This window comes from Eleginops maclovinus, chromosome 4 (genome assembly GCF_036324505.1).
Source record: "Eleginops maclovinus isolate JMC-PN-2008 ecotype Puerto Natales chromosome 4, JC_Emac_rtc_rv5, whole genome shotgun sequence".
Taxonomy (NCBI): domain Eukaryota; kingdom Metazoa; phylum Chordata; class Actinopteri; order Perciformes; family Eleginopidae; genus Eleginops; species Eleginops maclovinus.
In genome coordinates, this window is record NC_086352.1 from 2,556,163 (window position 1) to 2,572,204 (window position 16,042).

The following is a 16,042-nucleotide window of genomic DNA, read 5'->3' on the forward strand; positions in this document are numbered from 1 at the left end:
GTCTTTGCTCTCAGTGTTTGATTCTGTTTTTCTGAATGTCCTGCTTCACTAGGTACACAAATACCAGCTCATTAATTCATATTAGGCTCTGCACAGCAGGACGTCCACTGCACAGCGGTGTGCGTGCTTCTGTTTAAGCTTATTATGAAGAACAAAGATGGAGGGAGGAGCTTTAAATCAACACAACAAGGAGGTTCAGATAGCGCTCCTCTGCGCTGATCGCATGGGTTGTTGTTGTTTTTTGCATTGGTCTTGCTTTTCATTTCATTTGCTACCCCTCAGGGTGCTTTTATAAAAATGTGTTTTGTTCAGTTATAACAACCTCAGTTTTATTTGCCCAGTTATTATGGTTTGTTTGGGCTGCTGTGAAGCTGTGAATCAAACCGTGGTGAAGAACAAACTACTAAACTCAGTCCTGAAAAGGTCTACAGGATTTTAGGCTCACAGATGTGTGATTCGAGCATGATATAATAAGCTAAACCTCCAATGAGTCCATCTCTCCAGGAAGAAATGTTGTCATTGATTGGTGAAAGGCCATGTTTATAACCTATAACACACATCTTGTGCTTGTATCTGACTCCAATAGGTCGAATAAGAACGGTATTAATCTCTAATAAGCACCAAATCATTAGTAATTACACCTCATGCTCATAAAGTCCACAAACTCTCGATGTTCACACTCCATCTCGGATCTTGCGATGGGGCTTTCAGTACTCTAACAATACCGATTTTTGTTTATAATCAGTCATTTCTGCCTCTGATTGGTCAACAGGCACTAAGTCTTCATCCAACCATGCATTGCAGGATATAAACTATCAATATAAAGCCTAAAAACACCTAAATCTACCTTCAACATGCATAAATAACCGTCCAAATCTCCGTTTATAAGCTTCATGAAGTCTCTACGGGACGCTGTTTTTCCAGGATTGAGTACACATTGGCTGAATATGAAACAAACACAGAGCACCATATCTAAGAAAGGTACGGAGCCCATGGATGTCAGGCAGTAAACGCAGATCTCCACCTTTCTCTGTGCACGTATATTTGGTGCTGCAACAATATTTAAGAGGGAAGTTGTAAACAAAACAGACAGAAAGACACCAAAGAACATAACTGTTGACATCAGAAGCACGACAAAGTTGCCACAGAACTCCAAGAGTCCCATTTCTTAATTTGGTTCCTAATTGTGCGTGATGTTCCAAAGCTCTCACCACCCTTTCCTGTTTATCTTGAGCTGTACTATACAGTGAGACAAAAAAGGCCCCTAAATATTATATACACTATATATTTGTGAAAAGACCAAAACGGTCCAATGAAGACGTACCTAACTCTATTCAACTTCTCTTGGTTTGTTTGTCGGTATAGAAAGAAGAATCAGAACAGAAATGCAATGATGTACAATTGGTGATTTTCCCGCTGTGGGACTGATAATGGATTTCCTTTTCCCCTTCGATCCTGGAAAAATGAACCAAACCACATCCGCAGAAAGCACTCTTAAAGTCTCAATATATCCGGCAGGTTTATTAACAAGTTTGTCTGCATGTTCTCTGTGTATTTCCAGGATCATCGAGTACTCGTTGGACCTGCAGAACATGAACTTCACCGCCATCAGAACAGTGAGGGTGCTGCGGCCTCTCAAAGCCATTAACCGAGTGCCAAGTAAGTCACAACTCCACCACAGTTTCTGCAGTCACTAAACTAAAAAACTAAACAAGGAGAGAGTAAACTTCGGTGCCCCATCATGGAGGGATATGCTGCTCATATAAGAACCAGAGGATTAATACTGATGAGAAAGGACATCTTTATATCTGAGATCTGAGAGATGAAAGGATGCTCATTCACGTCCGTGGCTCTCATTCAGCACCATGGACAGCTGCCCGCCGGAGTCTGGGCGCTTGGACAGCGTCCGAGGAGCTGATTTTGAGTCAGTGAGTCAGAAATACCTCGACTGAGAACATGGTCAGATTAGATAGCAGGTATAATAACTACCTGGCTGCAGAGAGAGGGACTTGGCTTTGTGGAATGCTACTTATCAGAGTTTGTTTTGTGTTGTTTTTGAATTGTAAAAAATCAGGTTTATTGCCAAGTAGCTTCACACAGACAAGGAATGTGCCTTTGTGGATATTGGTGCATACCGGACGTGGAGTCCCTGGACTAGAGCCGGACTCGACTGCGGACTCGCACATTGACGATTGGACTTGGACTCAGACTACAAGAGTTGGGACTTGGAGAATTGGTGACTTGACTAAACACTGGTGCATACATTAAAGAGGAAGAGCAGTGCAGTTTCAAAAGAGATACCATTGTGCAGAAATGTGCAATAGGTTTTGTATTTTTGATTGAAAATCTGCATTGAATCTTAAGTTATTATAACTTATTAAAGTGTATTTGATGTTCCTTTTGTATACACTTAGATATTTTAACATCAGATTTATTGCCAAACAAGACATTTGCTTTGGTTTAAAACGATCCCTTATTAACAAAGTAGATTAAGTTGTAAACAAGGATCAAATAAAGAACTATTGGAACATTACAAAAGAGGAAATGTTTACAAGAAATGTAAATATTCAAAAAAAGTGAGTAAAATAAAAATATGACCAATAAAATAATAAGGTTAGGGTTTTACAAAATAAAATAATCAGTTATGGGAAGAACTTCACAATAAGAGTCTCACTATGATCAGTTAGGGGTAGACTTTCACAATAAGAGTCTAAGGTACACTTTCAAAATAAGAGTCTCACTATGATCAGTTAGGGGGAACATTTCACAATAAGAGTCTTATTATGATCAGTTTAGGGGATACTTTCACAATAAGGGTATTTTATGAACTATAAGGGGAGACAACCAGAGTCTCATTATGTTCATTCTGAGTTCCTTAGATGTTTTGAGTTAGTGAGTGTGTTAGTTACTGATGTAGGCAGTAACAGAGTCATGTGAGGGAGAACGTGTGTGAAGTGGTGAAATAGCAAGTGTGAGGTAGTTTGTTAAAGAGCGAGGTGAGTGTATATGAATTAGGATTGAAAGTGGAAGAGTTGTGTGCTTTCAAAGGAGACATCACTGTGCAGAATGATGGCTCCAGAAACAGCTCCTGTGTTTTGTCGGACAGAGTCGCGCTGCACCTCGCTCACAGATGGCTCGTGGTATTGTTAGCGACACAACAAATGCTGCAGTCCTGACACGGTGCCACGTCGTTACTCATTCTGGATCCAGTGGGACCTGAAAGCGGCTCCATTGTACCTGCAGCAGTACACGTCGACGTGGCCCAAATGCCTCGTTGTGTTGGCTGTGGTTTTGCTGATTGTGTACCTGTTGGTACATTTGAATTGACATCTGAACGAAGATTTCAGACGGTATATTTTACATTCTTGGCTGATTTATCCTCTGTGAGGAAGCAAATTATAAAGCTGCTGCTGGCTATTTAGATTCCTAAAGAGCAATTTGATCCAGTTATAATTGGGACAAAACCCAAACCATCACTGAAGCATTGCTCAGACTTCATTGAGTGTTTTTAGCACCTAACCCCCGTCACTTTGGATCCGAGTGCTGCTCAGTCTCAGTCCTTTTTGATGAGAATAATCAGAGCTTGCTTTTTTTCTCTTGCATTTGTGCTTCATGTGTCTAAATTGCACCTAGCAGGCAATCATTTCAAGAAGCTATGAGTGCTCTCTAAGTCGGATATGCTGGTGCTTGAAGGTAATGTTGTTTTGCTTCCTTCGTGAGTATAATTGCTAAACCTCCCACAGCTCATAAATCTGCAACATAAACTATCTGAGCGATTTAGTTTTTCTTTCTCTGAGCAGGCAGAGCTAATGCGGTGTATCCCAGGGAAGTGTGCTTTTTTTCTGTGCTAGCAACTTGGACACTCTATGGTAGCACTTTTTATATTTGTGTCCATCTCTCTTTTGAAGTATTCCCAGGTTCAAAGAGCTCTTTTTATATATATTTCTGACCCGTCTTTAACCTTGTTTACATTATTGGAACTCAAGCATTGTCAATGTTGTCTTACCTAGACGTTTTTGCATTTAATAGCTAAACAAAAATAACAGATAACAAGTGTCTAAATGACACTGAACGCCATCACGCCCAACATTAGCCACCTTTAGCTTAGCGGTGGAGACGTGAAGTCATGTGACCGTGCTGTAGTTCCTTTATAGCCCAACGTTAGCCGCCTTTAGCTTAGCGGTGGAGACGTGAAGTCATGTGACCGTGCTGTAGTTCCTTTATAGCCCAACATTAGCCGCCTTTAGCTTAGCGGTGGAGACGTGAAGTCATGTGACCGTGCTGTAGTTCCTTTATAGCCCAACATTAGCCGCCTTTAGCTTAGCGGTGGAGACGTGAAGTCATGTGACCGTGCTGTAGTTCCTTTATAGCCCAACATTAGCCGCCTTTAGCTTAGCGGTGGTGACATGAAGTCATGTGACCGTGCTGTAGTTCCTTTATAGACCAACATTAGCTACCTTTAGCTTAGCGGTGGTGACCTGAAGTCATGTGACCGTGCTGTAGTTCCTTTATAGCCCAACATTAGCCGCCTTTAGCTTAGCGGTGGTGACGTGAAGTCATGTGACCGTGCTGTAGTTCCTTTATAGCCCAACATTAGCTACCTTTAGCTTAGCAGTGGTGACCTGAAGTCATGTGACCGTGCTGTAGTTCTTTTATAGCCCAACATTAGCCTCCTTTAGCTTAGCGGTGGTGACCTGAAGTCATGTGACCGTGCTGTAGTTCTTTTATAGCCCAACATTAGCCACCTTTAGCTTAGCGGTGGTGACCTGAAGTCATGTGACCGTGCTGTAGTTCCTTTATAGCCCAACATTAGCCTCCTTTAGCTTAGCGTTGGAGACGTGAAGTCATGTGACCGTGCTGTAGTTCCTCTATAGCCCAACATTAGCCTCCTTTAGCTTAGCGGTTGTGACGTGAAGTCATGTGACCGTGCTGTAGTTCCTTTATAGCCCAACATTAGCCTCCTTTAGCTTAGCGGTGGTGACGTGAAGTCATGTGACCGTGCTGTAGTTCCTCTATAGCCCAACATTAGCCTCCTTTAGCTTAGCGGTGGTGAAGTCATGTGACCGTGCTGTAGTTCCTTTATAGCCCAACTACAAGACATTTTTCATCAAGTTGTCTTGTACATAAAACTAAAATTGAATAGTCTCTACAACTTTCATTTGGAAGGAACCAGAATCAATAATTTGAGGTTATTTGAGTACATTTTTACAGCTGTAATCTGGGAATTCTCAGGGCTGTAAGCTAGACAAGAGGCAGTATATAGAAAACTAAGCATACACTTTTCCACAATAGAGAGGAGAGAAGTACAGATCCCCTCGCTTTAGATCAATGCTTTCTTTGTGGTTTATTCAGCATCCGGATTCATGGTGAAGAAGGGAGGGAAAAAGTGACGGAAAGAGAGACAAACGAGAGAGGGAAACAGGGATTATCCAGCTCCATGAAGGAGAGACGATGATGGACGAGAGGAAGAGAGCGATGATGGGAGGAGGGATTCGGGGGGAATCAGATGAGCGAGATATTACGATGAAAAATAGAGCCTGGGAGACAAGTGCAAAGGGAAGGAGAAGGATGGAGATAAAGTGGGCGTGGGAGAGGGAATAGAAGTTCAGATCAGAGGAAAGGGAGATGATTACAAGGACAGGGGATGCAACCATTGTAGACAAGCAATGCTATGCCAACAGTCATTCTTTACTCAGCTGCTGTTAGCTGAGGCTCTGATCTTCATGTTGTGTCTCCCCTCAGAGCTCATGTTTATGGATTTAGAATAAAATGGCTGCTTGTTTACATAAAATGTCATCTTGGGTTTAACCTGTGGGTGGAGATGTATTCCTAATTTAACCACGGGGATTATTTCATACTAAAATAACTAGCCAGAAGCTCTCACAGCTAATCCTAGAGGAAACAACATGAAATACACCTCCTGAGTTTTGCCTAATCTGACACAAAATGAGGAAGGCTCCACGTTCTCAGTGAACAATCGTTTGTGACTCAATTTTGTGAATACTTTTGTGTGTGTGTGTGTGTGTGTGTGTGTGTGTGTGTGTGTGTGTGTGTGTTTGTGTGTGTGTGAATTCTCACTGTGTAGCGTTGTTTCAAGTTGCTAACAGCTAAAGCCTACGTGAGGATTGCTACTGTTAGCTAACTAGCTAACAACGTGTTGCTCGATTAACCCAATACAATAAACAGTAGTTATAATTTCACACCAGTATAGTGGTAGGTTACTTAAATAGTAAAACAATGACACATGTATAACTTTAAGTACTACAGTGCTTTGTTCACCGAAGCAACTGCAGTCGCGACTAGCTACACAACTTCTGCTACGTAGCCAAGATGGCAGTCATCGAGTGTCCAGCCTTTCTCACTAAACACTTTGACCGTTACGAGAGCTCTATCCTGTACTCATAGTGCATTTTGAAATACCTCACATCACTCAGAATACCACATGTTGGGACAGGAGTAGGCTACACAGGAGGCACAACACCAGGCTAGCTGTTTGCAGTCTTTGGGCTAATCTAAGCTAACCGTTGAATGAGTTGCATATGGAATCAATCATGGTAAATGGACTGTACTTCTATAGCTCTTCATCAGGTCTGCTGGACCCCTCAAAGGTCCTTACAAACTACGAGTCATTCCCCCATTCACACCTCATTCATGCAGAGCAGCTCCACTTGCTCTAGGGAGGCTAACACTCACACACACTCACACACCGTTGAGTGAAGAAAAGAAGTTCCACTCAATAAAAATAAGGAAGTCATTCTCTCCTTTCATTAAAGACCGCTGAGCTCATCTCAGGGATAATTCAATCTCTACACACACAGGGAACACATGCAGGGAAAACCACGACAAATGCAAACACTTTCCAGACAGTCCCGTTTATGGGACGCTAATGGAACTGATCCTCGCCTGGTTCCCACTGGCCACAGCTGAAAGGGGTTTACTACATTACCCACAATCCCTTTGGGAAAATAACTATTAGCAGTCAAGGTAATGGCCATCAGCTCTCTCCTGCTCTTCTCTCTTTTCCTCTTGTCACTTCTAATCTACTTTCCTTTTACTCCCTCAAATTAACCAACTAAAGTAGCCTTTTATGTAAAACAAACATGTGTTATTTTATTTAGCCAACACTTTATAAAACAGCCCGTTTTATTCTAACTTAATGACGGCTTTAATTGTAATTTCTTGAAGGGAACAGCTGGAATCTTTTCATCTTTTAATCACATCTCAAACCTGGGCTAAGAGCCCTTTAACAATGTCCTTTCATGTGCTACTTCTTCCCTGCCTCTTGAGAATAGTATGATTACATTTGGATATATTATAGGAACTTCTACTACCATTATAACTGTTGACTCATTGTGATTTCAAAAAGGGGGTCCTGAGTGATTGTGCAGCTGCTTACTTCAAACCGACTGAATCATTCAGTTTGAGCTTCCCAAAGTAGATCAGCTTCTGTGATGTTTAATATCTGACTTCAGATAAAGGACAGTTCGACTCAGTGTAATTCAGTTCGATTCACATCAAATTCACTTAATTTCAATCGCATTTTGCATGGGAAGTTGAAGCACAAATTAACAGAAATGATATACACCTGAACATCAGCAGGAGAGGACTCTTTAAAGTAGAGACTCTACATACTGATATACACCTGAACATCAGCAGGAGAGGACTCTTTAAAGTAGAGACGCTACATACTGATATACACCTGAACATCAGCAGGAGAGGACTCTTTAAAGTAGAGACTCTACATACTGATATACACCTGAACATCAGCAGGAGAGGACTCTTTAAAGTAGAGACACATACATACTGATATACACCTGAACATCAGCAGGAGAGGACTCTTTAAAGTAGAGACTACTGATGAACATCATCGTAGCCCTCCCCCGCAGACTCTTTACGTAGATACTTACATAATTCTAGAACACCTCACATCAGCAGGAGAGGACTCTTTAAAGTAGAGACTCTACATATACCCTGAACACACAGGAGAGGCTTTTAAGTAAGACACTACATACTGAATACACCTGAACATCACAGAGAGGACTCTTAAAGTAGAGACTCTACATACTGATATACACCTGAACATCAGCAGGAGAGGACTCTTTAAAGTAGAGACTCTACATACTGATATACACCTGAACATCAGCAGGAGAGGACTCTTTAAAGTAGAGACACTACATACTGATATACACCTGAACATCAGCAGGAGAGGACTCTTTAAAGTAGAGACACTACATACTGATATACACCTGAACATCAGCAGGAGAGGACTCTTTAAAGTAGAGACTCTACATACTGATATACACCTGAACATCAGCAGGAGAGGACTCTTTAAAGTAGAGACACTACATACTGATATACACCTGAACATCAGCAGGAGAGGACTCTTTAAAGTAGAGACACTACATACTGATATACACCTGAACATCAGCAGGAGAGGACTCTTTAAAGTAGAGACACTACATACTGATATACACCTGAACATCAGCAGGAGAGGACTCTTTAAAGTAGAGACTCTACATACTGATATACACCTGAACATCAGCAGGAGAGGACTCTTTAAAGTAGAGACACTACATACTGATATACACCTGAACATCAGCAGGAGAGGACTCTTTAAAGTAGAGACACTACATACTGATATACACCTGAACATCAGCAGGAGAGGACTCTTTAAAGTAGAGACACTACATACTGATATACACCTGAACATCAGCAGGAGAGGACTCTTTAAAGTAGAGACTCTACATACTGATATACACCTGAACATCAGCAGGAGAGGACTCTTTAAAGTAGAGACACTACATACTGATATACACCTGAACATCAGCAGGAGAGGACTCTTTAAAGTAGAGACACTACATACTGATATACACCTGAACATCAGCAGGAGAGGACTCTTTAAAGTAGAGACTCTACATACTGATATACACCTGAACATCAGCAGGAGAGGACTCTTTAAAGTAGAGACACTACATACTGATATACACCTGAACATCAGCAGGAGAGGACTCTTTAAAGTAGAGACGCTACATACTGATATACACCTGAACATCAGCAGGAGAGGACTCTTTAAAGTAGAGACACTACATACTGATATACACCTGAACATCAGCAGGAGAGGACTCTTTAAAGTAGAGACTCTACATACTGATATACACCTGAACATCAGCAGGAGAGGACTCTTTAAAGTAGAGACCTACATACTGATATACAGCTGAACATCAGCAGGAGAGGACTCTTTAAAGTAGAGACTCTACATACTGATATACACCTGAACATCAGCAGGAGAGGACTCTTTAAAGTAGAGACACTACATACTGATATACACCTGAACATCAGCAGGAGAGGACTCTTTAAAGTAGAGACTCTACATACTGATATACACCTGAACATCAGCAGGAGAGGACTCTTTAAAGTAGAGACTCTACATACTGATATACACCTGAACATCAGCAGGAGAGGACTCTTTAAAGTAGAGACTCTACATACTGATATACACCTGAACATCAGCAGGAGAGGACTCTTTAAAGTAGAGACACTACATACTGATAAACACCTGAACATCCGTTATTCCAACATAAACAAGTCAAATGCCATATCTTCAAATATTTTCAAAAGTAAACATTTGTTTTTCAGTGATTCAAGTCTGTTGCAAAAAGGTCATGTTGACTGGGCCAGGCGACTTCCTTTCACAAAGTTTCTTTCAAAAATCCTGACTTTTCTCAAAACCCTTCTAACAAAGTGAGCTGAAAACGTCGACCTCCTCCAAAGCCATGCCCTGTCTTTCACTGTTCTCATAACTGGAAAATACTTAATTTTTTTGCTCCTAAATGTTATCTTTTCGTCCTTGGCCGATGCTTCACATTTCCACCCAGTTGCATGAGGTCTGGGCAAGTATTTATTTTGTAATCCTGCAGACAAAGAAAGAAACTCGACAAAATAAATAACCTCCTCCTCGCTGCTTATAACCCATGTCCATTTCAGCTTTAAATCCAAAAATCAAAACCAAGAAGAAAGTGAAATTTCAAATTATTCTCATTGTTCCGTCTTTTCTGGTCTTTTACGAAATCAAAAAACATCGTATATCTTAGATTTCACTGTAACTTTTATCCATGTTTTTTTTACCTGTCTTGTTCCATTTCAGCTTGTTTGATTCTAAACATTAAAGTCTGATATTTAAATAAACTTCCCTTTAGTAAATGGTAGGAATACACATAAATATGCATCATTGTAAAATACGCACTCTTACAAAAACACACACAAATGTCTCATCTTAACACTTAGTTCCCTCCTTCACACACACACACACACACACACACACACACACACACACACACACTCGTCCTCCCACTCTGCAGAGATTTAACACTACGCATTTCCATATAAGCCGCTGTATTATCATAATTAGCTAATCAATCCCTAATCTCCACGCTAATTGTGATCCCATGGCCCATTACTCTGGCTCTGATTTGTGTGAGGAAACTAAAGCAGGGGTTAAACTCTACCAGAGGAAGAGACGGAGGATTGATACAGCGTTTAGCGGAGTAATCAGGGGTAAGTGGGCAGACGGTCCTCGGTCCTCCTCCCGGGGGGGGAAATGCCAAACGTCGTAATGATTCCAGATATTGTTTTCTGAAGAAGAACAAACAGAGGAAGCTGTAAAGCCTTGACAATGTTTTGAGGAAAGTACGCTGATGATTGAATTAATGAATGATCCATGATAACCCCTATATGATGCTCTGTTGTGATTGGTCAACCGCTTAGAGATGTCCCACCCCTTACCCTATCAGGTACAATGTGTTGGAGCGCTAGCCAATAGTTGATGTCACTATGTTACTGAAGTCAAGAACAAAAGTCCAATGGGGGCATTTCAGGCAGGGTGGGAGGGGGGGGAGTGTGTGGGAGAGAAACGCTGGAGGGCACACAGGGATTTTAGCTTTGGAAGACCATTTACATGCATTAAAACCTATATAAGACACTACAGGAAATTGAAACCCCACACAAAGAATAATCGGGGCTCTTTAATAATAGTAAATGCTACTGTTTGAGTCACTTCAGGAACACTCAGAACTGAGGTTACGTATGTGATGCTCAGGGGTTAAGGGTTCTATGTCCTGTGTCCTGATGTAAGTGTGTTCCTGTTCGTCTCCACAGGTATGCGCATCCTGGTGAACCTGCTGCTGGACACGCTGCCCATGCTGGGGAACGTCCTCCTCCTCTGCTTCTTCGTCTTCTTCATCTTCGGCATCATCGGCGTGCAGCTGTGGGCGGGGCTGCTTAGGAACCGCTGCTACCCCGAGGAGAACTTCACCCTGTGAGTCCCAACTGTATATCAGTGTGTGGGAAAAAAGCATGAGAGGGGGGTGGAGGATCTGTGGGCTGTTGAGCCGAAGCCAAGATATGTCTTCAGCTTGAAGATGTGTGTCCTGTCTGCATGTAATGGTATAAAGGATCGAGGGGGGGTCATGGACACACACTCTGTATTTTTGGTCCGATTGAGACTTGAACCGCTGACCCGTTAGTTCCCAAGCCAAGTCCCTACAGACTGAGCCACTGCTGCTCCTGATGGGACATAGTAACGTAAACATGCACGGATTTACACAAACACATGCTTTATGTGTGTGTGTGTGTGTGTGTGTGTGTGTGTGTGTGTGTGTGTGTGTGTGTGTGTGTGTGTGTGTGTGTGTGGTGCAGCTGTTGCATGGGTTAAAAATAAGGTTTTGTAAAGGTTAACAAATGATGGTGGTTAGGGTAGAAAGGAGACAAGGCTTACCATGCAAACAGCAGCCAAATGTCACCAAGTCCAACATGTCCACTTGTTGTTTCTATAAGAGTTGCTTTTTTTAAGGGACGTCCCCTCGAATGAAGGACTATTTTAAGTGTCCCACGTCAAAGCCCAGAACTGTGCCATGGGACCAAAAAATGTAGTGCTGAATTAAACCTAATGCGCCCCCTGTTGTCTCATCAGGGAAGCTGCTCTTCCAAGTGGAAGACTCTTCCTTTGTGTCATGTCCTCATCATCAACCAACTCCCTAAAACACACACTTACAGGGATGCACATTTAGGTGTGCACAATCAAAAACGGGTGCACACACTCTTAGGCTTTGCAGAGCTGATAATGTAAAGCAGGAGACTCTCGTTTATGTCCGTGCTACCCATAACCTGTAACCGTTTGACAACAGGAGGCACTTCTTTAACGTGTTCACCGTTTTGCTTGTCCTCCTTCCCTTTCTTCGGGGTGAAATCTTGTTTTCCTGCATGTGTGAGAGCCTTATTGTTGCTGTAGTGTTGCATGGCCTTTCCATGGAATAATGGTGCGTATCTCGGTGGCTGTGGGCTGTTTGTTTTGGTGGAAGTGTCAGAAATTCAATTACTCTCCCGTCATGTCGCTTCAGAATCAAAAGACGGCAAAGGCCCGTACACTCTCTCTTGTTTGTGCCTCTCAGTTGTTAGGGGTGTTTGTGTGTCAGACTGCATGTGTTTGTGCACAGAGGCAGAAGCAACAGATGTCAATATCCTTCAACTTCTAACCGTTAAATTGTGCATCTTTTGATTTCACACAGCTGGTTTTGATTATATTCTCACACTCCACGAAGCGCACAGTCCTTCTGCAAGACAACTTGATGAATTGAGGTGATGTGCTGTAAGGCTTATTCCTTTTTATACCAAAACTGCACTTTGACAACTTTTTTCAAATCTCAAGAACAAGCATTTGAAATAGTTTTGCAGAATACACCATGACAATTCTCTAAAGATAATACCGTACCTCGAATTGAGCGATGAAAGACGTTTTGCTACACCGTGGAGTCTTCTTTATAAAGTCCTCTCTGCTGTAGGCTGCAGAACAAAGACTTTCCACATTAGCATTCGAGGAAGGACAGTTCTCGATGTGCACTCTAAGGTATTTATAAGAAGAGACCCTAATAATGGAGGCGCTATAAATAAATACTGGACTGTTGATGTTCAATCCAGCACAGCCTTGTCTTTATTTCTCACATTTCCAATGGCTATAGTGTCCGCCATGTTTGGACCACGCTCTTCTAGAACTCCTCATCTGATCGACTCCTTACTTTCTTGAGTCCTCGGCAAAACCCTGACCATGCATAAAAGGAAGTCAATTACATGAAGTGATCTTTGGAAAAGCAAGGGGACAGTTAAACATTATCATAGCAGACCTGAATAGCAACCTGCGACTTCTTTATCCTCAATGTAATTTGATATAGAGAGGATACAATCCTTTGAGTTTGAGCGTGTTGAGTTGAAATACTTGTTGGAACTTCCCTGAATAAACTGCTCTATTGTGAAATATAATATACCCCGCATATACTATAGATGGTTGAAGGTTATAGTGGTTAACTGGAATCAATTACTTGGAAGTGGACTAATTAAATAGGGTTTCCACTTCCCTCTGATGTGTGCTTTCTTATAATCACTATAATAATACATGTTATTTATAAAGCGCTTTTCCTGGTGCTCAAAAAACTTAGCAAGCAAGTAAAGAAACATGACGGCAACAAAAAGGAGTGCTAAGCTAAGGGTCAGAGGATTAGGAGTTGAAGGCGAGAGTGAAAAGGTGAGTTCTGAGGGGGGTTTTGGCTCCCCTGTCGCCCCAGGTCCGGAGCTTGGTTCTGATGGGCTTCAGTAGGTAAGCGTCAGCAGACCTGAGGAGTGCGTCGTTGGATGAAGTCATAGAGGTAGGGTGGGGCAAGGTTGTGAAAGTGAAAAGTGAGATTTTAAAGTCCATGCCGTGTTTGATGGGAGCCAGTGGAGCTCGTGGAGGGTAGGGGGGGGGGTGTGGTGATGTGAAGTTTCTAGGAATATTCCTCTGAATGCACACTCGCATATTCATATTTCCAGGGAACCAGTGTCCCTGCACCTTCACACCTCAGATAGAAATAAGAAGAATTCCCTTTTGACATGAATGTTTTGAAGTCTGATTGTTGTCTTCTCACCTGAGCAGCTAAGACTGCTTTTATGGTGCACGGCATTTGCAAAGTGATTTCTGATCTTGAACGTCAGTGTGATGAATAAGGACGACTCTATCCAGGTAAAACAATCAGAACCAGGAGACGGAGCTGTTCTTGTTTGTTCCCAAATACCTCTAGGACGAAGAGCACAGCTAATACCACTGTGAACACACAATAACTGGGATTGGAGAGCGGGAGCCCGGGGAGACCGGATCCGCTGCCAAGCGTTTGATTAGTCCAGTTTGGCTGCACAGAGGAGTGGGCTGGACCGCAGTCCACACAGCCGAGCCCAGAGAGGAAATAATGATCTGATGAAGAGAGACTTTGCCATGGCAACCCATTCAGAGATGAGACAGCGAGGGAGGATGTAATCACGGGATGCCCTGACCCACCTCAGATCATTTCAGTCCCCAAACATGCTCATAAGCTTGTTTATTGCCACCAAGCTGATGCGTGACGCGTGTAAATCTGACCCCCAGAGGAACAAAAGCTGGAGTTATACATCACAAACCTTTAGTGCTGTCGGGAGTCCAACGTCTGCTCAGGTGTGAGATGACTGCTTTCTGTCTGACACCCTCTGCTGGGGAGCGTAATCACCTCGGTATACAGGAAACACACCGCCGAAGGCCAGTCTGATAATGAGCTGAGCTGTTAGAGCTGCTGCTGCTGCTGCTGGTTCTATCCCCGTCAGGTGCAGGGGGGTGGGTAAAAAGAGTTGAGGAAGTACGTGGACACTCAGGGCCAAACAGTAACTTATTCACTATTGAAAACTGATCGCTGCAGTTTAAATGATAACTGTAGCATATGTTATTACACAGCTTGGTTGAATCCTCGATTCTGATTGGTCCATTTGGACATTTGTGAGGTTGTTATTGTTTGTTAAGAGACGCTGTCTTCCATCCTCTTTGTGTGGTGTGAACACAAAACAGACTTTCTTTAATATATGATAGAACATCCTCATTTAAATCTGAACGCACTGATCAAAACCAAACATGAGGGGAAATAGTGACAGCTCTAACTGTGCTGTTATTAAACTCATATTCAAATGCTTCCTTTTACGTGCTTGTGGAACATTTAGGTAAAGTTGTTGATGGGAAAAAAGAAGAGTAAGTAGAGCCCTGGTCAGAAGCATCCAGACAATGTATGATAAAAAGTTGTCTAGAAGTTGTGGGCTAGATAATAGCTTTTATTCATAAGAGCACAAAGCAGAGTCAGGGACGGAGACACAAAGCCGTAGACGCAGTGAGAGAGAGGCCAGTACTCACAGCGGCGCTTCTCTCAAATACCAGGTCAGCTGTAATTGCTAGCTAACGTCTGCGATCATCTGTATCCCTTTCTCCGCTCTGCCCTTTAAATAGCAGCCCTCTCAGATTAGAGTGAGATCACACAGCGCCGTGCTCTTCTCCGTCTTCAGCGCCTACCTTGCTCTTTTTGTAATGGCAGAAACGCTTCCTCTCTCCTTCTGCTGAGACTCAGATATTACTCTCATTTGTATTTCTTCCCCCGGCCTTTCTCTTTAACTATTATAGATGTAGTGCTGATTTCCCTTCTTCCTTTTCCTGCCTTTCCTTAACCTTTTATTCATTTTGCATCTCTACTTTAAAGAGTCCTCTCCTGCTGATGTTCAGGTGTATATCAGTATGTAGTGTCTCTACTTTAAAGAGTCCTCTCCTGCTGATGTTCAGGTGTATATCAATATGTAGTGTCTCTACTTTAAAGAGTCCTCTCCTGCTGATGTTCAGGTGTATATCAGTATGTAGAGTCTCTACTTTAAAGAGTCCTCTCCTGCTGATGTTCAGGTGTATATCAGTATGTAGTGTCTCTACTTTAAAGAGTCCTCTCCTGCTGATGTTCAGGTGTATATCAGTATGCAGTGTCTCTACTTTAAAGAGTCCTCTCCTGCTGATGTTCAGGTGTATATCAGTATGTAGCGTCTCTACTTTAAAGAGTCCTCTCCTGCTGATGTTCAAGTGTATATCAGTATGTAGAGTCTCTACTTTAAAGAGTCCTCTCCTGCTGATGTTCAGGTGTATATCAGTATGTAGCGTCTCTACTTTAAAGAGTCCTCTCCTGCT

General features: G+C 42.4%; 1 protein-coding gene across 1 annotated transcript in view; it reads left to right on the forward strand.

Moving 5' to 3' along the window:
* LOC134862710 (voltage-dependent T-type calcium channel subunit alpha-1I-like) overlaps positions 1–16,042 on the forward strand; it is a 225,623-nt gene that overhangs the window by 113,038 nt on the left and 96,543 nt on the right. The window contains 2 exon segments of the mRNA XM_063880729.1: positions 1,562–1,659; positions 11,155–11,314. Coding sequence (XP_063736799.1) covers positions 1,562–1,659; positions 11,155–11,314 — 258 coding nt within the window.